General features: G+C 39.2%; 1 protein-coding gene across 1 annotated transcript in view; it reads right to left on the reverse strand.

Moving 5' to 3' along the window:
* Positions 1-27,675, reverse strand: part of LOC126469882 (E3 ubiquitin-protein ligase HERC2) — an 846,528-nt gene that overhangs the window by 260,614 nt on the left and 558,239 nt on the right. The window contains exons 60-61 of the mRNA XM_050097213.1: positions 16,346-16,492; positions 3,503-3,668 (exon numbers count right to left, since the gene is read on the reverse strand). Of these exons, the coding sequence (XP_049953170.1) occupies positions 3,503-3,668; positions 16,346-16,492 (313 nt within the window). The remainder of the gene's footprint in view (positions 1-3,502; positions 3,669-16,345; positions 16,493-27,675) is intronic.

Here is a 27,675-nt window from a genome sequence, read left to right on the forward strand (position 1 = left end):
CATGGCGCGAGATTCCATCCAGCGACCTTCGGATTACAAACCCGAGCACTTACCGCTGCGCCACGACGCTGTATGAAATTGTAAATCGTAGAGAGAATTTCACCGCAACGGTTTCTTTTAACTGTTGATTTTCTCGACAAAGGCTGAGAAGTGCATCTTGGTGCTTTGCCACATTACACCTCTGGCCATGAGCTTTTATTATGCGCAGTATGAACCGAATCTGAATTTCACAATTGGCAGCCTCCCCTTGTTAGTGGCTAAACCATTAACAAAGTTGTTAAACAAAGGTGCAGTATGTGAGTGGTGAGAAAAATGTAGGTGAGCTATGAGAAAAATTAAATATATTTTGAGCAGTTTCCTTTTACTAATAATGACCTTTGTCTTTTTGACAGATGCCTCAGATTATGCTATTGGTGCTGTTCTTATTCTTGAATGTAATCACATAGAAAGCCCTATAGGCTATGCTTTTAGGCAGCTAAGCTAACCAGAAATAGATTACGGTACCAGTGAGAAGGAGTTGCTAGTGCTTACATTCAGAGTGAACATTTTTAATGTTATTTATATGGAAGAAAATTCACTGTGGTCACTGACCACATGGCTCTTTTGTGGATGTTCACTTTAAAGGACCCCAGAAGTCATTTAAGTTGTTGGTTATTAAAGTTACACTCCTGGAAATTGAAATAAGAACACCGTGAATTCATTGTCCCAGGAAGGGGAAACTTTATTGACACATTCCTGGGGTCAGATACATCACATGATCACACTGACAGAACCACAGGCACATAGACACAGGCAACAGAGCATACACAATGTCGGCACTAGTACAGTGTATATCCACCTTTCGCAGCAATGCAGGCTGCTATTCTCCCATGGAGACGATCGTAGAGATGCTGGGTGTAGTCCTGTGGAACGGCTTGCCATGCCATTTCCACCTGGCGCCTCAGTTGGACCAGCGTTCGTGCTGGGCGTGCAGACCGCGTGAGACGACGCTTCATCCAGTCCCAAACATGCTCAATGGGGGACAGATCCGGAGATCTTGCTGGCCTGGGTAGTTGACTTACACCTTCTAGAGCACGTTGGGTGGCACGGGATACATGCGGACGTGCATTGTCCTGTTGGAACAGCAAGTTCCCTAGCCGGTCTAGGAATGGTAGAACGATGGGTTCGATGACGGTTTGGATGTACCGTGCACTATTCAGTGTCCCCTCGACGATCACCAGTGGTGTACAGCCAGTGTAGGGGATCGCTCCCCACACCATGATGCCGGGTGTTGGCCCTGTGTGCCTCGGTCGTATGCAGTCCTGATTGTGGCGCTCACCTGCACGGCGCCAAACACGCATACGATCATCATTGGCACCAAGGCAGAAGCGACTCTCATCGCTGAAGACGACACGTCTCCATTCGTCCCTCCATTCACGCCTGTCGCGACACCACTGGAGGCGGGCTGCACGATGTTGGGGCGTGAGCGGAAGACGGCCTAACGGTGTGCGGGACCGTAGCCCAGCTTCATGGAGACGGTTGCGAATGGTCCTCGCCGATTCCCCAGGAGCAACAGTGTCCCTAATTTGCTGGGAAGTGGCGGTGCGGTCCCCTACGGCACTGCGTAGGATCCTACGGTCTTGGCGTGCATCCGTGCGTCGTTGCGCGCCGGTCCCAGGTCGACGGGCACGTGCACCTTCCGCCCACCACTGGCGACAACATCGATGTACTGTGGAGACCTCACGCCCCATGTGTTGAGCAATTCGGCGGTACGTCCACCCAGCCTCCCGCATGCCCACTATACGCCCTCGCTCAAAGTCCGTCAACTGCACATATGGTTCACGTCCACGCTGCCGCGGCATGCTACCAGTGTTAAAGATTGCGATGGAGCTCCGTATGTCACGGCAAACTGGCTGACACTGACAGCGGCGGTGCGCAAATGCTGCGCAGCTAGCGCCATTCGACGGCCAACACCGCGGTTCCTGGTGTGTCCGCTGTGCCGTGCGTGTGATCATTGCTTGTACAACCCTCTCGCAGTGTCCGGAGCAAGTATGGTGGGTCTGACACACCGGTGTCAATGTGTTCTTTTTTCCATTTCCAGGAGTGTATGTGAATTTGATTATGAAGTACACCACAAACCAGGTCATTTACATGAAAATGCTGATGCACTGAGTTGCAAGATCAGAATGTTTCAGCCAGATCACGTTTTAATAGAAAAACAAAGAGAAACACAGAAGAGAGATGCAGAATGTCACCGGTACACTTCTCTTTTGGATTTTGTTACAGAGGATTGTATTCTATGCAGCAAGGCCCTCCCGTGTAAAAGAGTAGTAACTCCCAAAGGGTTGTAACTGTGTATAATAGATCAGTGTGATGACAGTTTGTAGGCATGTCATAGTGGTCAAAGACCCACAAAAGCTAAAAATTCCCATAACTTTGGTGGAAGGACAGACAGACTGATGTTTGGAAGTACACACAAAACTGCTTGACTTTTGCCTAGCAGGCACCCCTACCAAGAACCAAAATTCCTTTCCAAACCCTCCCAGATGCCACTAAAGCTTGGACAGCATCAGTCAATTTCCACAGAACACATAAACTAATAAATAAACCCTACCAACATTGATCAGTAACATTCTCTAACTACTCAGTTAATGGACGTGGCTGGGCACTTTGATTAGTTTGAAATTAAACATAAATAGGTTCAGGGTTCAGTTCTCAGTTGGTCCCACTATATTTTCTGTCTTTCATCATTCCTTTCACCTATGGTTATGATTTGTAACCATGAAACCTGTTAAGATGCATTGCTTTTCATAGTACATGTTAAACTGAATGTCCTTCTTTAGCTTGTTAGGTAACTCATTTCAAAGATTGCCAAGTAAAGCACCACAGAGTTCAAAGCCAGTCTTCGAGTTGAGGAGAGTTTTGATTATTTAGTTAATATGTCGTAGCTGGACTCTGTAACATCATTACATACGTGCTTGTAACTATGTGAAGGAATATGAAATGGGATGGGTGGATGGATAGGATGAGCAGATTGGTAGGTTAGAGGCTATGAAGTAACCAGTAGGGAAATGCATTAACTTACGACGAAGACTGTTTTTGACATAACTGTGTGACCAATACTGGAATAGTCAAGTAAGTCATTGGAATAACGATTATTAGTCAGTTTCTAAACCAGCAATGCACAGTTATCAGGAGTGATGAGAACCATGTGACAATCTGTTGCCTATCAAAACATGGGATAACTTTTTAAGGCAGCCAACATAACACCAATCTAACAGTTGGCATACACATGAGCTTCAGAGGTGTCGTTCTGGATTACCTCAGGATAATCCTAGCTATTTATATTTTCACTTCAAGAAACAATTGTAATAATAATAATAATATCATCAGAAGAAATAATACGTCACCTACTAGGATATACATTTGCAGTTGCAGTTTTCTCAGCAATAATGAAACATAACTGATTAACAAAGACATTAATAATATAGGTACATAAAAATGCAACATAGCCACAACATACCAACAAGCACAGATGATAATGTTTCTTTTGCTGAGGGGCCTGCTCTCCCTGCAACAGCTAATTTCAGCAAATCGACAAGAACACGAGCATCATCCTGTCCTAAGAGACGAGTAAATTCATCTAGACGTGGACGTCCACCTTCTTCCTCTTCTGTATGGCCAACAACCTGTGAGGAATAATACAACAGTCAGTGAACTATTAAATAGATCATAAAAAAATAAGGCGTTTTCAGTCATTAACCTTATGATTAATGATGAGGAACAGTTTATCATATAAAGTCATTTGCACAAATGTTTGTTAATTTGAAATTCAAACGAAGAGATACGTGTGCTTTACATATTAATATGACATATAACACCTGTAAACCTGTGTAACACTACATAAACTTGTACAATTTTCTTAGCTTATTAGTTGAAATACGCTTGTTAGCCAGGGCATTCATAATGTTCTAGCTAACCATTTTACATATTCAGGAGTAATTTCTGTTTACTGCATTCTTTATTTAATACAAATAAATTGTGATAATTATAGTGTACCAAGTTTTCTGTAGAATTATGTTTTTCGCTTGGTCATTTCAAACATTACCACAATTTCTTGCAAAACCACAGCAGATCATCTCAGACATTATTAATTGCAAATGATGAAATAAGTGGGTTATCTACAAAGGATGTTTACCAAAGCTGCCCTTATTAGGCAAATAATGTGTGCATACTGTCAGTACTTCACACCTGTCAATACAGATTATAGCCTATATTGCTGTCATTGCTGTTGCCAGGGAAACCTAGAGTTGATTTTTCCTCCTGGGCTGAATAATTCATTTTCAGGAATAAATTACATCCATGAAAAGAGGAAATAACTGAATTATGTTTCTGTTCAAAGCAAGAGCATGTTTAAGTGTCAGCAGAAGTTACACAGTGGAAATTTTCATTGGGAAGGAAATCCACTTTCAGAAAGTCCAGTCATGTCTGTCACTTACAAAAACACAATGATCTCAGGAAGATATTCAAGTCTGAAACGTTTAACACATTATGTTAAAGGGGTGTTTATATAATCATGTGCCAGCAATATACTCGGTGTTGGAATGGCCATATTCAAGTTAGAAAAATCATTTCCTTTGAGTAAGTCACTCGCTACACAATGAACTGTTTCCAGCACAGTTTTCACTATATCATGAGGTGTTCCATAAATCTAAAAATGGGACATCATATTAAGTTGTAAGTATCAAGATAGTTGAAGAAATACTGTTGCTTTGCCACTGAAATATCCCTTTTAAACTCAAGGACATAATTAGTTGCTTGGAATAGAAAACACACCTCTGTGCAAAAAATCATGATTGAGAAAGAAAGGAATAGTGGGTGTCTTCTTCTAAGACTTGGGCATATAAACTAGACCATGCCAGAAATACAAATTACGGTGACAATAAAATTTGCAAATTCTTAAAAACATATCATATTTACCCAAATATACAACAACCCCCTTTTTCTTCTAGAGGATCTTTGAAAAAAATTTAATTTTAACTTATCCTGACTAATCAAAACTGCAAACTCTTTTACTAATATACAGTATCTAGAAAGCTAACATTATACCTATTCTAAACTAATATCATTTATTGACTGTCAACATTTTGACCATAGATGCACAAACAAAATAAACAGAAACAAATCGTTCACATTAATTGTCATCTTCATTTCCTTTTTTGCTTACTATCTATGGTATCAGTACTTTAAATCATCATCATCATCATCATCACTAACATCATTATATCCATTTGTAAACTTACTGTCATTCCTCCCTTCCTGACACTCCTCCTATTGTGTGTCAACTTGGAGCCATCCATAGCATTGGATAAACAAAACTTTTTGAATGCCACTCACTGCAAAGCCGCCACAGGAGAGCCTGAAAAGGTCTATCCACAACAACATCCATTACCTGAAGTTGTGAGGTCATGCTACCACAAATTATTACCAGATCTGATTTGTTCCTTGCTATCAGATCCTTAACTTCCTGGGTGAAGTGTCCCAAAGTAACCCAACACCAACTTTTTTCCCTTCTTCCATAGTAGTCTCCACTTGGGCCTTACCCTAGGAATGATGGTTATTGCTGGAACAACCAGTTTTTGGTTACACCAGTTCTTTTCATCTCCAATTTAACCCGACTGTTAAAACCACTCAACATAATCAGTTCCTGAAATAACCACTTCTCTTTTTTATTGCTATTACTTCCAGTAATAAATGTAGACTCCCGACAAAGATTGAAAACTTCTAATGACGATAAAGGAATACAAGATCATGGTCAATATGGGGTGGAGGCTGTGGCTGATATTTGTCTCATTGTCTCCAGCAAAGATTGTGAAGGTGGAAGAGACATTGATGGCGAAATCTCACAAGTCGATGGCTTACCTGCATCGTCACTTTTGATGGTATCAATTTTTCGCCATGAAGCAACTACAAAATCAAAGGTTCAGCTATCAGCCCAAGTTTACAGAACCTCAATAAAATTACAGGTATGTCAATCAAATTTACCATTCCTCCCAAGGAAAACTGTGGATATTTTCTTCTTATACAATGTCACCAGTTTGTTGTGCTTCTTCCCAGTGTTAATCTTATTAAGCAAATGGAGCATTGTGCTTCATTGATACCATAATTTGTAAAATACTTTCGAACTAGGGATGGTACCATCCTGTACTACAATTGATGTCTAAAAATGACAGCAAGAAGTTACCATATAGACCAGGTCAGGGCAAGCCTTGCACCCTTCACATACATGTGTACCACCTAATAGGCCATACCACACAGCAACAGGCAGATTATTGTGTCTGCAGTGGTGTACAGATCCTTATATCATGTTTTTGTTGCTAGTTTCTAACTGTAGGCATCATCTTTACGATAATGCTGGTCACTTTTCACAATTCATATAATAACCCAACATGTCAAAGCAATTGAAATTATACAATTAAACACTACTTGAGATTCTTCAGTTCCTCCTGGCATATTTGTTGATTGCACAGTCTACGAGTGTACTACCAGTCCATAGGGTCCAACAGGCACAATATTTCGGTGATCAGACATGTTGCCATCATCATGTGCACTGACAGACTGAGCTCCTGAGGTCATGTGGTCGACTAATATCCCCTGCACGTGTGACCTGCTCCGTCCGCAGTTTGCACCTGCAGCCACGTGTCAGCGATCGCGGAGACACTAGCACCATGACAGTTGCCAACACTAGAGTCTCTGTGACAGCCGATGCCAACGTGCGGCCGTGGTCTGTGGATGGAACGACTCGCAGAGCAAGGGATATTTGTTGGCCATGTGCCCTCAAGAGACCAGTTTGTCAGCACAGCTGATGATGGCGACATGTCTGATAACCGAAATACTGTGGCCGCTGGACACTATGAACCGGCAGTACAAACCTGCACTGTTTGATAAACATTACTTATTTTTTCAAAAATGTTTAATTAAAAAACAAAAAGTTTAGCACTGCTGGTCTGGCAAATTTATATGCCAGTTTTTTTACACGATTATTAGTAAAAAAATTAAAAAGAAACTTTTACAACCCAAGATGAAACAAATACCACAAAACACTGGTTATTTAGAACTGAAATATTGGTATCTGTTTTAACCAGTCGGTTTTCCCATCTTTAACTCATTCTGTACATGGTTATACAACAACTTCAGGATCACATCCTCTTGCTGACTGAACCACCAGGTTCTAGTACAATCCCAAAGCGTTCCTCTTCACTGACACCAAGCTGTCACCTTACGACCCTTGCTAATAATTCATGACACCTCATCACTGTCACACAATTTGCAAAACTCATCGAAAGTGCCACACAAGTTTACCAAATACATAAGATCACTGGTCAAGATATTAGCAACCCCTCTATAAAAGCATACTGGTCACTTTGGAGAGGTGTAGATGGCATAGAACTGGTACCAAGAGGTCATGTGACCCACCACTGTTCATGTAAGTTACGGCAATGAAGCAGCATGTATGTGCCAATTAATTGTATGGAATGAGTGCAGTAACATGGATCGACATAGAGAATTACAGAAAGGAGCTATCGTTTTTGGATACACCCACGACGACAGCAAGAAATGAAGTTGTCGAATTTATTGGTGTATCAGTGTGGACTGTCGAACATGTCTACAAGAAATGGTGTACTACCCGTAACCACGTAACTAGGCATAAGAACTGTGACTGTGAAAGATCCTAACTGACAGGGACTGGAGACAAGTATCATGCCTCTTCAATAGCAATTGGGTTAAAAGCTGACAGGTATTCCTATTATCACTGAATGTAGGTCCATTGCAACCAGTTTTGAGCCAATATTGTGAACTGTGTGCAATAGAGCTGAGTTGTGACAGCTCACACACATATGCTGCCACCACAACCACAGCGTTTGTATTCTGTGCTGCCCGTAAGATGGGAGTATGGGGGTACCTGCTTCACTCAATGGCAGCACCGCCGCCAGACGAGTGTTTCCATTGGCAAACCACCAGAGTGGTTTTGCTCTCTTGTGCTTCACAAGTGCTAGGTGATGTTTCGACTCACAGACAGTTACGTGTTATTGTAGGATGATCACTGCATGTGACTGGACTCGTCCAGGGCTTGTATTTTTGAGTTAATGTTCTCTTATGGCTGCATAATTCCAGTGCTTGGTGCACCACCACTGTATATAATTGTGTTGGTGTTGATGTTGTTGTTGTCAGTAAAAAACTGACAGTTTTTGGAGACAAAGTTGTTTCATTTCGGCGCGTGTTTTATAAGTATAATGGATTTGTCTTTGGATCAGTTGTTAAAACAGCAGCAGCAGCAAACTCAGCAGCAATGACAATTTGAGCAACAGCAATAGCAGTTAGGTGTGCTTATCAGTTGGTAATGAATTTGCAAAGTGCTATGGGCCCTCCACAACTCCCTTCTGCATGCCTAAGCACTATCCCAGCTTTTAACACCATTCCTGGAAGTGAAGGGAGATTGGGACTTGTACATGCACCGTTTGCAGCAATATTTTGCAGTATTTCAAGCAGAGGACTCGTCTTTGCAAAAGATTTTTTTTCCTCGTTTTTGACTGAGTCCAAAACATTTCATTTCCTTCAAACAATTACACCATTGAGTACCCAGCAACATCGTTGTTTCCTGAAATGAGTGAGTTGCTCAGTGCTTATTATCTCAAGCAAATCAACATCATTGCTTCTGGTATGGATTTTCACAAGCAACAAAAGAAATTAGACCAGTCCTGAACTCCACAGTTTAAAAAGTAAGTGCAAATTTATTTGTTCTCATTGTAAACATTCCTATGGAAACTCTATGATATGTGACATGGTTGTCTGTTCTGCTATGGACAGGGAGGCATGTTGCAAGGCTTTGTGTTTAGAAGATCTGACATTGGAGGTGGTTTTGGCTGTTACTCAGGCTCTTGAGGTGTCTCTGTCTGTGATGAAACAGTTTGATGACACCATGGACATAACGTCATTTCTGCAGCAATGGTTTTGTTCACCAATACCCTCATCATACTCATGGGGTTTGGGGTTTGTGCCACTCACTGTCAGATAGTGCCTCCTTCCGGTGCAGGTTCCCCTTCTGTCCTGACTGTTTTCCATGCACACATGTAATCGTTGCGAGGCCAGCAGGCACAGTGTGTGGCTTGTCATAAACAAGGCCGTATGGTAGCTGTTTGCCATGGCTGCCCGCAAAGCCAGTCCTTGGCTGTAGATGTGGAGGTTGCGGAAGTCAATAGCATTATGGTGGTGCATGGCCAGGAGCTCAGCATTCCCAGCACGATCTATATTACATTGCACATTCAGCTAGACATGTTCCATTTCCAGGTCAATATTAGGGCCACTGTTTCTCTCATGAATCTTGCAACCTATCATTTCTTGGTCACCCCACTCTTACCTCAACAGATTGCCATGTGGTCAGTTATGGTGAGTATCCCATTCCTGTTTACAGCCAGTTCATGATCCACAGGATGTATCAGCAAGTCACGAGTGCAATCGCATTTCTGGATTTCGCATTCAGGATCCTGTTCATCTTGTTTCTGAATCCATTCCATCCCAGGCATTGCGCTATGGCATAAAGTGGAGCACCGACATGCCAGTCAGGAACGACAGAGCAGAGAGGGCTGTGAAGAAGATGTTAGCCAATTGCACACTGACCGACCCCTCCCCAGGACGACAATGCGACAGCAGTAGCCTCTGTGCTAAGAGAACATAAGCGCCATGCCTAGCGCCATGCCTGACTGGCCACAGCCCAGTTCTAAAGCAGCATCAAGACTAGCAACCAGAATAGAAGCATCAAAGCTCATTTCTTTGCTTGTATTAGGAATTGTATATACTGAAGAGATTTCTTATTTTGTCAGTTGCCCTTTACTTGCAACATAGCTATTTAACACAGAGTTAAGTGTTGCAATTTTTCCTTTTGTAATAAAGCTCATTAATACTACCTTGAGCAATTAAACAGAGAACTGACTTGTGGCGATAACATATTAGACCTTCTGTTCACAAACAGACCTGAACTATGTAAAACAGTTAACGCAGAACAGGAAATCAGTGAACATAAAGCGGTTACTACATCGATGATTTCAGCCATAAATAGAAATAGTAAAAAAGGTATGAAGATTTTTCTGTTTAGCAAAAGTGACAAAAAGCAGATTTCAGACTACTTGATGGCTCAACACAAAAGTTTTTTCTCAAGTACAGATAGTGTTGAGGATCAGTGGACAAAGTTCAAAACCATCGCACAATATGCATTAGATGAGTATGGGCCAAGCAAGATCGTAAGAGATGGAAAAGAGCCACAGTGGTACAACAACCGAGTTAGAAAAGTGCTGCGGAAGCAAAGGGAACTTCACAGCAAACATAAACATAGCCAAAGCCTTGGAAACAAACAAAAATTACACAAAGCAAAATGTAGTGTGAGGAGGGCTACGTGAGAGGCGTTCAATAAATACGAAAGTAAAGTCATATGTACTGACTTAGCAGAAATCCTAAGAAATTTTGGTCTTATGTCAAAGCGGTAGGTGGATCAAAACAAAACGTCCAGACATTCTGTGAGTAAAATGGTACTGAAACAGAGGATGACAGACTAAAGATCGAAATACTAAATGTCTTTTTCCAAAGCTGTTTCACGGAGGAAGACTGCACTGTAGTTCCTTCTCTAGATTGTCACACAGATAACAGAATGGTAGATATCGAAATAGATGACAGAGGGATAGAAAAACAATTAAAATCGCTCAGAAGAGGAAAGGCCGTTGGACCAGATGGGATACCAGTTCGATTTTACACAGAGTACGTGAAGGAACTTGCCCCCCTTCTTGCAGCAACGTACCATAGGTCTCTAGAAGAGCGTAGTGTTCCAAAGGATTGGAAAGGGGCACAGGTCATCTCCATTTTCAAGAAGGGGCACTGAACAGAAGTGCAGAACTATAGACCTATATCTCTAATGTCAATCAGTTGTAGAATTTTGGAACACAGATTGTGTTGAAGTATAATGACTTTTCTGGAGACTAGAAATCTACTCTGTAGGAATCAGCATGGGTTTCGAAAAAGACGATTGTGTGAAACTCGGCTCGCGCTATTCGTCCACGAGACTCAGAGGGCCAAAGACATGGGTTCACAGGTAGATGCCGTGTTCCTTGACTTCCACAAGGCGTTCTATACAGTTCTCCACAGTCATTTAATGAAGAAAGCAAGAGCATATGGACTATCAGACCAATTGTGTGATTGGATTGAAGAGTTCCTAGATAACAGAACGCAGCATGTCATTCTCAATGGAAAGAAGTCTTCCGAAGTAAGAGTGATTTCAGGTGTGCCGCAGGGGAGTGTCGTAGGACCGTTGCTATTCACAATATACATAAATGTCCTTGTGGATAACATCGAAAGTTCACTGATGCTTTTTACGGATGATGCTGTAGTATATCAAGAGGTTGTAACAATGGAAAATTGTACTGAAATGCAGGAGGATCTGCAACAAATTGACGCATGGTGCAGGGAATGGCAACTGAATCTCAATGTAGACAAGTGTAATGTGCTGCGAATACACAGAAAGAAGGATCCTTTATCATTTAGCTACAATATAGCAGGTCAGCAACTGGAAGCAGTTAATTCCATAAATTATCTGGGAGTAAGCATTAGGAGTGATTTAAGATGGAATAATCATATAAAGTTGATCATCGGTAAAGCAGATGCCAGACTGAGATTTATTGGAGGAATCCTAAGGAAATGCAATCCAAAAACAAAGGAAGGAGGTTACAGTACACTTGTTCGCCCACTGCTTGAATATTGCTCATCAGTGTGAGGTCCGTACCAGATAGGGTTGATAGAGGAGATAGGGAAAATCCAACGGAGAGAAGTGCGCTTCATTACAGGATCGTTTAGTAATCGCGAGAGCCTTACAGAGATGATAGATAAACTCCAGTGGAAGACTCTGCAGGAGAGACGTTCAGCAGCTCGGTACGGGCTTTTGTTAAAGTTTCGGGAACATACCTTCACCGAGGAGTCAAGCAGTATATTGCTCCCTCCTATGTATCTCTCACGAAGAGACCATGAGGATAAAATCGGAGAGATTAGAGCCCACACAGAGGCATACTGACAATCTTTCTTTCCACGAACAATACGAGACTGGAATAGAAGGGAGAACCGATCGAGGTACTCAAAGTACCCTCCACCACACACCATCAGGTGGCTTGCGGAGTATGGATGTAGATGTAGATGTAGATGTAGAATACAATTTGCTTGAATTGTTGTCTAGTAATCTGAAAAAGCAGGTTTCCTATACACACCACATTTGACAACTAGGCAGGATTCAACACAATGGGCATGTCTTGCTGCGAGTGTGGGTTGCTCTTTTTGCCTGCAGTCAGCACCACAAAGAACTATAAGGCTCACATCACCCTTAAATCTATGGCCATTTCCAAGTTTTTTTTGTGATCAGTCTATCCCTTTTGCTCTGTGACTGGCTGTCAAGAACATTCTCGCGAAGTTGGCAGGCAGTGAGTGTTTTTCAAACTTTACTTGATGGTGGTGTACTTGCAGCTTTGTCTCAATCCTGCATCTAATCAAATTACGGTCATTAACACACCCTTCAGGTTATACCAATGTATGTGCCGGTCTTTCAGCATCGCAAGCAGCCCCGTCATTATTCAGAGATTCTTAGAACAGCTCACGTGGGATGTCTAGACCTGTGGAAACTATCTTCATGATATCATTGTCACATGGCACTCACGGCAGGAGCACCTGGATAACCTTCGTATCCTGTTCACTAAATTGCAAAAGGAGGGTCTGAATTAGAATTTGCAAAAGTCGAAGTTTTTTCAGACAGCAATCAAATACTGGGGTCACCTTCCTTCAAAGGGTGGCATCAAACAGATGGAAAAGCATGTGGTGGTGATTGCTAACCTATCTCCACCATGGAACCTGAAGGAAATCCAATCATTTCTGGGTAAAGTCAACTATTATTCAAAATTTATTTCATTTTTTCATTTTATTGGTGGACTGTGACAGTGCATCTGCCCACATCAAGTCACTGCTCAAGTCATTGCCGTGCCTCGGTACATTTACACCAGATAAACAGCTTGTCCTTGCCACCAGCACTTCTCTCTACAGGGTTGGGGCAGTTTTGGCTCACAAAAATGCTGATTTATGAATTCTTCAACTACTCCTTAGTAGAACAATTCCATATTTAAGGCCGAATAAGAAGTACACTGTTTTTGTTCTACTGGTTTTTATTTGTTTCACACTAGTTTGTGACTTATTAAGCCATCTCCAGGAAACAACTGACAAGCATCTAAAAGCGATACTGGTTCTTAGCTAACCAAACATTATACACAAACATACAATCAGCTGCATAGAATGTTGTGCATCAAACTTGTTTCTTAATGTTGAAATTACACTTTGCCCAATGGAGAATGTTTAGCACAATAAATAATTAAACTAAACAATATCAAAGATTAAATGACTATAATTCTTTTTTTGTGAGGTCTTAAACAGTTTCTCAGCTGATGTCAAGACCTCACAAAAAGTATTATAAGCATTTAAGGTGTAATATTGTGTAATAAGTGCAGCTATTCCCAGAGAACCAGTCTGGGCTGTAGTAAACGTATGGCAGTGAAACTTTGTAGATATACTAATGTGTTAATGCAGAATCAATTTGTGATGGAAAAAATTAGTTCCCATTTTGGACATCAGACCCAAAACTTGGTACTGCACAGTATATCGTCAACATCTGCAGTGCTCATATTGAACAAATTGTGTAAGTGGCGGTTAATAATAAAATCAACAAGAACGCTTTTCTCACTTGTTCGACCTCTTCTGCTCACATTCCATTGATAATCCATTACACACGGAAACTTTTCTATACACCTTTCTTGCATTTGTAACACCTGATTTGCATCTAGTGGCCACAATTGGAACTAATTTTTTTTTTCCAGTGTGAACTGGTTCCTCATTAATGCATTAGAATATCTACCAAGTTTCTCTGCCATATGACAATTACAACACAATCTGGACCTCTGTAAGCAGCTGCACTTTAATTGTAACCACCTGGTGTTACTTCATCCACTGCTATTCTGACTTTTCTGTCTTGTCTCCTAATTATTCTTTAGAATATGTTCCAAACTTTTTGCTTTGCTCATTCTGAATTATCTTTTACTATGTTTTCATTTATCTCTTTACATTTATTTCAAACCATTCTTCAGATGCTTTCTTCATCTCTCCACTAATCACATTTCTCTATTGGCTATATCCATCCTGATCTGTAATTTTGTATTTTCTCTTTTCACTCATCATGTTGAGGATATTTTCCATTATTGATGCCTTGTATGATAACTTTTCCTCTTTACTGAAGCATTCATTTCCTGTACATCAATCCCATCCAAACATTTGTACGTGAGTTTTTTATAAGTCCCAGGCTTCTGAGTTTTTCTTGAAATTAATTAGAGTCCGCCTCTGTGTAGTGACATGTATCGATTTTCTTTCTGATAAATACACAAAATATCTTTCCTTTTCCAGTGGTTACTATCTCAAAAGACCTTGACACTGAAATGATGTTAAACTGTAACTTCCCTAACTTTTTTTATCATCATTAGCAGCTAACGAATTTTAATCCCTCTGCATTATGGAAAATATTTATTTGTGAAATTTGTTATTTCTCTTTCATTTAAAAATTCCATAAACATCAGACTTAATTATAATTATGCAATATTCTTATTTGAGGTATTTTCTGCCAGACTTGCTGTATTTTGTATTGTATATTTTCCTTTCAGTGTAGTAGTGGTAATTATCTTTTGGGATCATATGGTTGAATGGGTTTATCTGCTTACTAGAACAATAAAGTTACCTAATTTGGAGGACACTAAAATTTTTCCTACTATTTAATCTCTCAAATATAGTTGGAGACACTGGTATCACTGGAAGATTTAAAGATTTACTTGTGTGTTTGTTAAGGAATCAGGCTGTTGAATAAGTTTGTCAAGAGCTGAAGTAAACAATCAAACCTTTCACTGACAAAAATTAATCTATGAGTGCGTGCTCAAAAATAATGCCTCCAAATTTTTTTTATTCTGGTCTCAATATTGGTTGAGGTATTAAATGTCACACATATCATTCTGTTGACTTTCTCAATTCACTGACACAAACCACAAACCCTCTGCTGCAAGAGGGCTCTGAACTGCAGCAGGTAACATGGTGATGTGTAATGTAACTATGCTGTTGTGACAAGGAACAGCATGCTGTAATTGAGTTTCATATTCAAAGAGTTCAGCCACACATGGAGCACCCTCCTATTCAGCATGACAATGCCAGACCACACGAGTGTTGTGACATCTGCAACAATCTGATGCCCCAGGTTCACTGTCATCAATCATCCTCCATACAGTCCCGACTTAGCCCCATCTAATTTTCATCTGTTTACTTCAGTATGATAGTGATGAAGTGGTTCAAGCAGAGGATAGGTTTTTGCTCCAACATCAAAGCAAATTCCACAGTAATGGTACCAACAAGCTAGTCTCTCACTGGGAGAAATGTGTTCATCACCAGGGTGATTAGGTAGGAGACGAGATACTGGCAGAAGTAAAGCTGTGAGTACCGGGCGTGAGTCGTGCTTCGGTAGTTCAGTTGGTAGAGCACTTGCCCGCGAAAGGCAAAGGTCCCGAGTTCGAGTCTCGGTCGGGCACACAGTTTTAATCTGCCAGGAAGTTTCATATCAGCGCACACACCGCTGCAGAGTAAAAATCTCATTCTGGAAACCAGGGTGATTATGTTGAGAAATAAATTTGTAGACATGAAGAATAAAGATGTGGAATGTTAAAGATTTTTAAATACAACAAAATGTGTTAAAAGTTTTCACATAGAAAATTTAGAGGCATTAATTTTCACAGCACACCCTCGCAGCATTCCAATGAAGCGTCTCTCTCTCTCTCTCTCTCTCTCTCTCTCTCTCTCTCCCTCACACACACACACACACACACACACACACACACACACACACACACACACAGTATACTGAACTGTTAATGTATCTGGAGAAACACACTTGAGACTTGGTTGTTGAAAATAACTGACATATATAATGTTATTTTTTATTCAAGACTTAGCCAAATATTATAGGATTTTCTTCATAACACATGTAGTTTCATACATTGATCTACTATGTATGCATGCTTACAGTTAGTACTACTGTGGTCACACTTTCAGAGTTTGAGCCAGATCATGTCATTCTGCTGGCATTGGTATTTTCAGTCTGTTGTGTCATTACAACAGTTATACAAAATATTTTGATTGAAATAGGAATGTTTGCTTTACTTAGACACAAAATGGCAACACACTGAAAATAAATAATTTTATTTACCTGGGCATTTGATGTCATAGTGACAGCAATTACACTCATGGCACTTGCAGACATCTTTGAGGCTCTTGATGAAACACTGACAGATGCTGAAAGTGATGGAAAGGCAGCAACAGGACTTTGCTCACTTTCTGGTGTTGTGTGAGAACTCTGCAAAAGAAAGTAAAATAAACAAATAAATAAATAAGTAAAGAAGTTATCAACTGTGGCAAATACAATGGTGAGAAGAATATTTGTCAGTCTAGTAAAGACATAGCATCAACATCAGTGCAATTATATTTTGTTGTGTTATTACATATTGCAAGATGGTGCATGCCATCCTGATCTGCAGGATACTTTTGTTTACAAAGATTTTTTAAGTAGTTGTGTTTCCTTCAAATGGACCAACTATAATGATGTGTCATTTATAAACTATTTGATATGGACAGTGTAAACAGAAATTCATCCAAAGTTAACAACTGTTTATAAAAAAGCTGCATCTTTATTTCCAATACTTAAGAAATGGGCTAGTGTGTTTGAATGTGGATATAGTTCTCTTGGACATGATTTCTACAAAGGATGCCTCAAAACTCCAACCAGGGATGAAAATTTTGAGAAAGTATAAAATTAGAAGCTCAATAATTAAATGAAATAGCTGACAATTAAATGAAATAGCTGACAATTAAATGAAATAGCTGACATCATATGCCTATTAGAAGAAAGAGTTTAGTATGTTTTACATGAATGACTAATCTATAGTAAAGGTTTGCATATATTGGGTGGAGCATTTGTTCAATTCTGATTAAAATCAAATTAGAAAACAAATCTCTCAACAAATTTTGCTGCATTTAAAAGAGAGTCCACTTAGTTTCTGTGTGATGATTCGTTAATTTGTTACTATGGCTAAAATATGGCCTCAGAACTTCATGCTAGGAACAAAATTGCAATAACAATAGTGACTGGAAGCTAGTGGCCCTGTATCACATTTTATTTCATCTGCTGGACTGTTTGAGGCCAGTGTTTCTCACTTCCATCTACCCCCACACTTAATGAAATCTGTAGCTGGAAAATGTTTTGAGAAGTTATGGCAGCTGAAGATGATTACTTTCTAGACATTACTGAATGACATTTCAAGCACAAAACCTACTCGCTGGGAAAAAGAAAAGAAGAACTAGACTACATTCATTAACCTAAAAGAGTTCTACATAAAAGTAAGTGTACTCAACCTCTTATAAAAACATGTTCTTCATTGTGTGACTACAAAATTTTCATCCTTGCCCTTGTAGGCAGCATTTTATAGCTTTAACTTGTTTTACCAACTATAAATTTTAATAGATAGAAACAGTGGGAAAATACTGCCTTTTAGTTTTCTTTCCCCTCAACGTTGATCCTATAATGGTAACATTATTAACGAACATACTATCACCCTTCCACAAACTGTACTCCTTTTTCATGCACCTCTACTTCATGTGCAATGATGATACAACTAAACAACATGCCTGTTTACACTGACAATGCATGAAACACAACTACTGATAGTTTTTTGTTAACCTGTCAGTAATAATAATATAAAGGATAAAACTATAATTTTGTATGAGTCCTGGGACATTTACTAAAGTTAGTTAGTTTCATGTTCTACAGATTATTGGCACGATAAATTCTAAGATGTGTAACAAGTCATTTTACATTCAAATAACAAATTAAGTTGTAAATATAAGGGGATTTACATAAATCAAGACAAAAGGAAAACTAAATTTAGTTCAGAATGTGTGTTTGGATTATTATGTTTCAGGGGAGGAGTTCAGAGAAGTGCAAAGAGAAATGTACCACTTTAATCACTGCATGACCAGAATGTTTGTTACAGTTTGGCTTGGAATTTTACTTCCAGGTTCCTACAAAGTCAATTCATAACACCGGATGGGAGGGGGGTGGGGGAGGGTCTGTTGTAATGGCAGGATGAGCAGGAAGTGCCAATCGCCTAGAATGAAAAAAAATAGTCTATGAAATTTGCTAAGAAGCACCATCATTCCACAGTTTGTATCTGTATAACAACAGTTATGATATGAATTTGCTAAGGAGTACCACCATTCCGCAATTTGTATAACAATAGTTGTGATATGAGAGTTTAAGCTTCCACAGTAACTGTCAGCTTCAATAACCCATTTCTGGATATTTAACCATATCAACATGTAGTGATAATGATGAGTGTGACAGCCATTTGCAACAGTGACCAAAACATAGGTTCATATTACAGAATGATTACATGGTCACATACCAAGAAAAAGTACTTGAATAATGATATGTCTTACAAGCAAAAGTTCGCATCATCCAGTGTAATATTTTTGTTTGCTAGAATCTGGGAAGGATAAAATATGGGCTTGACAGTTAATTTATGGGGATATCCATAGAACTAAAATTATCAACTGAAATTTTACAGTCTGTGTGTAAAATTTTATTTTTGCTAACTTTTTATTAATTCTGTAAAAAAATTGGTTTATTGTTTCCATCTTTCATAACTCTCTTTCATAACTCTTGGCTTTCACATGTAGTAAACTCTCTGTCCTTTTCCTTATTATACTCATGTAATAAATGTTTTGTTATGAGCTAATACAATTTAATATGAAAAAGCGGGTTTTAAAATACCTGTAGAAAAAAGAAAACCACATGAGCAAGCCTTGTTACTTCCCTGATGAGTCAAAGTGCTTCAACCCAATAAGAGCACACAATTTATGGAATTATCATGTGTATTATCTAAGAGATGAGAGGATTATAATGCAAGCAAAAGTGTTTTATCATAATATTATTCATAATAAAAAAATAATAGGGGCTGGTTCTTTCAAAATGTTGCTATATGTTCAAGGATGTTCCACACAAGTAACCATTCACAGAGGCTCTAACTATTCTGATGAGTGTTACACTAAACTTGTGAAAGAGAAACATAACTCTTAATCTCTGTTTAAAATTTGGGTACTATATTACTAATCTGAGGTTTCACACAATAATCTAAGCAAAGAGATGTATATGAAAAATAATCACTACTGAATTAGGTATCAAGGAAATTACCAAGAAGGCAAATTTTAGTCTGTAGAATAGTAAAAATTGGGACAGTGATAATTTTCAACCTGCACAGAAAAATACAAAAAGTGGTAAATCAATGGTGTCACATCAGTGATAATTTTCAAACTGCACAGAAAAATACAAAACCTGGTGAACATTCAAACATTGCAACAGTAATAATAATCATATTTTCTAAGGAAACAAGCCACTGAGAAGGAACTACACACAAACATTAACAACATTTTTTCAACTATTCTCAAGTAAAAAGACAGGTAATGATACCTTTGAATCAAGGTTAGACATTGTCATCTTTTCCCTGGCTTGTATTCTGCCTAGTATGGGGTCCACATAATTTGGTAAACCTTGTTTCATTATTTAGCTTTGTGGCTGGATTTCCTTCCTGACTCAACAATTGTCATGGTAACCTAAGAGAGGGATGTTGTGTGCCATCTCGGTGAATCATGTACACTTTGTTCTGTGTGTCATCATATTTGAACTGTTTGTGTATCATATTTGTGAATGCGCACAGTATTTGCCTAAACTAGCATGAAAGCACCTAAAACCACGCTCAGGCTGCCCAGTTTACCATCCCATGGTGGTTAATCTGCTGTACAGATTCAATCAAGGCCTGGCTCACCTCCCTGTGCAAGCTAGCACACTGCACATTATGATATAGGAGCAATATACAAGCAGGTCATCCTCAGTACACTTATAAATATTATAATTACTTGAAGAAGTTTAAAATACTGCACAGGTAACCCACTCACAGTCAGTGCCACTAACTTGGGCAACAAGATCTATTACTGCAGCATATCTGTTGATATTTCATATATGATGTCACTTTAATTGAGGGTGACCTGTCTGTAACAAATGAACTATACACTCCACTCAGGTGAAATCATAAATAAGGTTCATTACGAATGATACACATTTCATTTGATATAGGCAGAAATGGTCTACAAACAGCATTTAGGTCTTGCACTGGTTGTTAAATTCTGAGTTGGTTTTTTTATTTCCCCATACTGCTGGTACATTGTGTGAAAGAACAAGATGCACTGTAGCTGTCTGTGAACGCATTACATGTAAATAAACTCATTTGCATCTGCCCCCTGCTTTGTTATGCAATGTCACTTTGTAAATTAAGGACTAGTGCAACTCCTTCTTGCTCAAAAAACTGCATCTAGTATCTGAAGTCAAAACCATCAGTCTGCCAGAAAATGGCCCTGATCACATCAACCTTGGTGAGAGAAAGTTTTTATTTCAAGACCAGGACAGACATGACACCTGCATATATGCACTGAGAGATAAGCCACATACTACTAGATTCTGCAATCCTGGTAATGTCCATCAGATTACTAGTTGAAGTAGAACTACAGGCCTCAAATGCATACAGCTGTAAAACTTCGGCTAGCACTTTCAGTTGTCCGGAATACTAGGACACTGTGTGACCTACCAGACTTCGGGATGTAAGGATTAAAGTTTTTCCACTTTGCCTTCTCTGTAATGGTTATTTTCTGTTTTTCCCCCACATCTCAGTATTCAGTTTATGGTACAGAAATAAGCACACTTGTATTGAAAACCAAGCTCTGAGTCATTTCGCAGTCCCATCATCTGTGAATGCTAAGCTACAAAAACATTAAATTGCACAGAGATCGTATCTGTATCGCCCTGCACACAGCTGTCATAACATGATAAGATAAGTAATGCCACGCCACAGCTAACATCCCCGACCCCCCCCCCCCCCAACTTGTTATATGTGTACAGCAGCCACAGCATCATGAGCCCCACACTAACAACACACGGTTACAGCTGACAAGTTTTTAAATAACAGTGGCACAGCCATGCCAGCTGTGTGGACACCTGTCTTGTGCCTCTCACTTCGCACTTCACTGCAATGCAGTTTAGGAGAATGTTTGTCATTATTTATATAAAGATCACAGCTGCCATTGTAGAGGCTCCATATTAACAATGACTCACACAGCAATAAAGAGAACAGATTCGAATGTTGGGAATTTTATTTGTGCAAATCTAGAGTATAGCTTTTGTACTTGTATGGTTAAATACTTCTGTATTAACTTGACTCTTACTTACTGTAATACTGAGGAAGTGTCCACAAGAAGCAAGTCATGAATACGTTTTAATAGCTGGGTGGTACTCTCCCACACCCAAAATGTAAATGTGGAATTTAAACTTGGTTTCAGTTGTAAGACAGGAAAATGGAATAGTTTGTGATAGGTTATTAGTGAATAAGTGATGCTTGTTTTGTTAGACGGTATTATTCTGATTCTAATACCTGTTAATCTGCATTCTAGAAGCTAGTGAAATAAAGACAGCTTTTAAACACCAAGAGCTCTATGGACAATTATCAAACACTGGTAATATACAAAATATGTAGGTATCCAATTGTGAAGATTGTAACTGAAGTTCACTTATAAGCTAAGAGATGGCCGAGATGGCAAATTTATATTTGCATGGGTTAATAGATAATGCTCATTTCATTTATTTTGTTACTGGCGCTCCATTCTTTCTTTGTCCTCTGGTTTTTGTGGTTTAAAGACATACATTACATGTAGGTTTAAAGACATCCATTACATGTGTAAATTCTGATTTACTTTGCTGCATGGTCCTATGTCAATGTCATGCCATTTTTCTTTAATTACTTAAACAGTAGACTTTATTTTCAACATCTGTTTAAAGCTATTCAAGGTACTGATCCCATCACCAAATGTGGATATGTACACAAATATTGTAGAGCTTATATGGGGCCTTATGAGCAAGCAGGCCATTACTTGTGACACTAACTGCACTGAAAAACATTTGGTCTCCCTCCATTTGTAATCACTATCAATATGGCCTACCCTATAATGATTAGTAAAGAACAAGATTACAACAACATGATGAAAAGGATAGTTGCTACTCACCACATAGCAGAGATGCTGAGTCGCAGAAAAGCACAACAAAAAGTCTGTCACACAATTAGCTTTCAGCTAACTAGACCTTTTGACAAACGTCTACTTGGTTGAAAGCTAATCGTTAACAGTCTTTTTATTGTGCCTTCTGCGACTCAGTATCCCTGCTTCATCACATTGTTACATTCCATCCTGAATTTTCCATTGTTTGATTTTGAATGAATGTGATAATTCTGTTAAGGGTTGGATACAAGTAAAGATTAATGAAATTTGAATTTGTGACTTACCTCCAGGCAGTGCACAGCTAAGCCACTGGACTACACAGTGTGGTCAACTCATTGAAATGCAGCCAATACAATTAAATTTCTTTTATTCCTCAAAATAGTTAACTATATAGAATAATGTCCACTTTCTCTAGTGGAACTTCAACTGCTCCAGAGGTTATGATGTTTGTAGTGCTTTAGTTTCAGTATTATTATAATGCCATGGTAAGTGTCACCATCCGAAATCTATCCAACAATCTTGAGTTTATTCATTCCTTAATTATGAATTTGGGATTTGGCTTTCTGACTTTTTCTTCCTCATACTGTGAGTCCAAACTGGTTTAGGAGCTAAGCTACATTCAGTGGTATGGTTTATTCATGCTGTTGAGAGAGTGAGACTACAATCGTCCTTAGTAGCAATCTGATTGAGTGAGGAGGCACAGTGGTTAGCACACTGGACTTGCATTCAGGAGAGCAATGGTTCAAACCCATGACAGGCCATCCTGATTAAGGTTTTCCATGACTTCCCTAAATTGTTTCAGGCAAATGCCAGGATGGTTCCTTTGAAAAGGGCATGGCCAACTTCCTTCCCCACCCTTCCCTAATCCGATGGGACTGATGACCTTGCTGTTTGGTCCCCTCATCCCAAATCAACCAACAAATGAATCAACTGGCAATCTGCACTGTGATTTAATATCAGTGGGCAAATGATGTCTGATACTATCCAGTTCAGTTTTTTCCGACCCTATATATTTACTCTATCGCCATAACATTGGTGCTGTACCGTGTCTCTTTCCTCTGCTGGCAAAAGACATTTCCTGATCATACCTCCAGGATGGACCGGATTCCTATCACACCTTTTCCACCAAAACATATTTGAAACCTGTTCCAGTATGCTGGAAATCCACATATTTGAAACATTGTGCTTCCCTCCTCCTCCCTTGAGTTCCTGTAGTACTAATTCCGCAACTCTGCTGTCACAAACGGCCCATATTCTTAATTTTGTATTACACTGTATGTTAATTTAAAGCATTACATTTTTTTCTTAATTTAGAGTATTATTTTTTTTCAAGTTTTAATATTGTCCTTTAGAGTTTTGTATGCAGGCTGTGTCAAATGGTACAAAATCCAGATTCATCTCCATCAGCACTCCATGGCCACTGTCAAGGCCAGATACCAACAATATTGTAATTCTGTAAAAAAAAAACTTTAAGCCATTATGGCAACTCTGATCAACTAAATACTTGTAACTTTATAAATCTTTAACTATGGATTAGAGCCAGCAGGTACTCTCCTCCACTGCCATATACTTGGACAACACACTGTCTTTTCATCGATTAGTAACTACCTATTTCATTTATACAACTACATTTAGAAGGTTGCACTTTGTAAGATGAATAATGCTGTGTTGACAGTTGTGTTCAATCATAGAAATTAAAGTATTAACCAAGGGTTCAGCCCTCTAGTGTCCCCATCTTTTGACAGGAATTGTAGCCCTCTGTACAACAAAGGCCACCACGGCATTCCCTAATGCCTTTTTTATGAGTGATCTAGACCAGTAACAATGACTGCCGCACAAGCTGGCATGACATTTTGAATGGCTCTACCATCCGTCTGAAGCCCCCACTGTCCTAGAGCTCCATGGCGATCCTTTGCCACCTCACTCCAGATTCATCTCCACCAGCACTACATGGCCACTGTCAAGGCCAGATACCAATGATACTGTAATTCTGTAAGACATTATGGTAACTTTGATCAACTAAACACTTGCAACACTATGCAATAAGCCGCCTCACGACAACACTGAAGAAAAAAAACATATCCCACAATAGTTTCTAAAGCCACTTTGATGGTCATCTCACCCCCCCCCCCCCCCCACCCTCCCCAATCTGAGGGCCTTGAGGAAGGGGGAAAGATTATACAGGAATACAGGACAGCTAGCCAGTCTGCAAATATTTTAGGATTTCAACACAAAGTTTTATTCTAATTTTTTCATCATGTTTTTTAACTACACGTCCAGCATCAGTTCCCTCAGAACCTGTGTCCAGTCAACAGTGGCATCAGTAGATGTTTCTGTTTCCAGTAACCTGTTGACAAAACCAGATACATTCACCACCATGGCGAGCCAATAGGAGGTGTGGGGAAAGTATGATAGGTTGATTGTTGTCTGTTTCTTGGAATGCAGAGCCAAGTCAGGACCCTCTCTTGGAAATTTGTGGTAAGGTCTTATGGGACCGAACTGCTGAGGTCATTAGTCCCTAAGCTTGGACACTATTAAATCTAACTTAAACTAACTTATGCTAAGGACGTGTCACACACACCCATGGCTGAGGGAGGACTCAAACCTTCGATGGGAGGAGCCACATGGGCTGTGACAAGATGCCTCAGACCACACGGCTATTCCGCACAGCCGACCCTCTCTTGTGTCCCAGTTCTATAGCAGGATGGATGGTGTAGGCTGTCTGTCTATGACACTGTCTCTTCTCAACCACCCACCAGCAAACTCAAACATGATCTGTTTCCTCTTTCTTCCTATTTCTTTAACCACTACAATCACCTAGACTGGGAGATGGCCGCAAAGTCTGGCCTGGGCGATTCCTATGCACCCTGAACTCTTACAATATATGGAATTTTTACCTGCCAGCCTCATGTATTATTTCAAACTCCCTTTAGATGCCCAGGTCCTGGTCCATTCTGGTCAAGTACCCCTTCTATGCCTGTACACATTGAAGCTCTCTGTTAACACACTATATGTAAATAGTTTCGTTTACAACTGGACACTGCTTTACTATGCCATGTCAGTTAGTAAATTAAAGCACAGGTCTAAATAGTTCAAAATTTACTACTGATGTTACCTAAATTGACAGCATGAACGTAAACAATTCACTTGTCAATAAAACAAAATTTTGTCACCAAATGTCAGTACAGAATTGTAGATCATTCAGTAATGCTACAAATTTCTATTGTAATGGGAAATATTAAGCATGAAATAGTGGTGGGAATGTTATGTGCAGATGCAAGGCAATTTCTCTGTGTTACTGAGGAGTTTGTGAACCTTTTGTAAGACGTATCACACAGGAAAATAAATGCTACAAATACTGTGAAACAACATGTCATTCAGTAGTGTCTCTTGATTGTGCATTATGTATGTTTCATTGCTGTCTGACATACCCGAAGTTGTAAGAACACCACACATGCGCAAGAAAGCTCACTTTGTAAATTCTACTGAACACAACAGGCACATCTCAAAGTGTCATTCCTCTCATTTTTATGAATAACTTATATCAGTTTTACTTATAAAATAGTGGCTAGGCCATCTGATGATTCCTCAGAGGCAATAAATCATGTTCTGAGGTAGAGAACTTGTTAAATGACTACTGAATAAACAATTTTCAGTCCTACCAAATTCAACTATTATATGTGGGAAAAATTCAACAACAGTAAAACATGGATAGTAGGAGAAACATTTGTAAAGACTGATTTTTGTGCTTTTAGTATGAAGCAGTCAAATATTTGGAGACATGAAAAAAAAAATGAAAAAGAAATTAAAACAGACAGATACATGAGATAGAAAAACTTCTCAAGTCACGAGAGACATGAACGACAGGATATATCATAAAAGAGTGCACTGAAACAAAATAATGAGTCACGGTCAGATTCCTCACCTGTTACATCACAAGTAACTGTGTGTGTAACCAAATGCATCAGAGATGTGTCACATATGCCCAAGGAGAAGAATCACAGTATAACCTCGCTTTTACTTTCCTGGAATTAACGTTTTCGCGCCTGTTATGATATTTTTTAAAGCTCCCATCAAATTTCGTATGTCCACAATATCTATTCACACCTGATTTTGCATCAACATATTTATAATTTTTCCGTGATTTTCACTTTATGAAAAAATGTTCATGGGGGAAAAAAACTCACGTAAAATGATGCTGGCATGAAGTCAGCCTTCAAGTAGTGTTTACAATCATTATGTGATTAAATTTCTTGACACCAGGGTGCGCTACTTAGCAGATTTAAACCGGTAAACGTGTAAAAGTTGGAACAATTCATGCCATATCTTCTGCCGTTGCCAAACTCTACTCTGCGTGGTGGCTGATAGGAGTAACTAGGTTCATGTGAATAAAGATATCATGACCAAGTTCTACGATTTCCAAATTGTCTCTAAAGTGCGTGCACAGTTTTGTGATTGTTGTAATTGTCGTCACACCTCTGTCGAACCATAGTTAGTGTGTTTCGTCTTTTGGCTGCTTGTAGCGCTAGTTGACACCTTCATTCAGTTTGCATTGCTCAAATGTTTATGGTTTAAACACAGTGCAAATTACGTATATTCTCATGCTGATCAAAATGTGTTTCAAAGATTTATTATCATTGTTAAGTGCAATATTTACATACGCATTTTTTGTGATGTTACACAAAAAACAATGTGAGTGATAGTTTGGGTGTGTGTGATTTCTACATAACTGAGTACCGGATAACCTCAAAAAGATGACTACAGTTCAAGAGATGCAGAGCTATATATATGCAAACACCACACAAAATACTTATGTAAATATTTGCACTTGATTTCAAGAAAAAATTCTCAAAACACACTGTTCTAAGCATGAAAAAATATGTAACTGGTGCACTGTCTCATTATTTAAATAATGAATGGCAGCTGCAGGCAACCCAAAAACATGAATAATGACATATGAAATTGAGTCAAACATCTCTGTTTCCCAATTACCCATTATATCAGCGGTTTTTATTAGATAATAAACAAGCCATTGCAAGAGTACTTTGATGCCTATTATGCTATTATGTGCACATACATAAAGTGCGATAATGCAAGGGGGGTATCCTATATGTAACTTTTACAGCTTAAAACATTATTTCCCACATTTTACATTTTGCCACATTTTACACAATTTTTTTGAAGTCCCTTGAAAAGTGTAAAAGTGGGGTTCCACTGTATCTTAATTTTTATCCAGTGTTGCCTAGGAAAAATCATTGATAATGTAGATTGGAAAACCTACACAGTATTGAGAAATGAGCCTGCAGAATAAGAATACCGTACTTTTTGCTCATGAAGTAAGAAAGTGGTTTTGGAACAGAGTGAGAGGATTATACAGAAACAATA

This window comes from Schistocerca serialis, chromosome 3 (assembly GCF_023864345.2).
Source record: "Schistocerca serialis cubense isolate TAMUIC-IGC-003099 chromosome 3, iqSchSeri2.2, whole genome shotgun sequence".
Taxonomy (NCBI): domain Eukaryota; kingdom Metazoa; phylum Arthropoda; class Insecta; order Orthoptera; family Acrididae; genus Schistocerca; species Schistocerca serialis.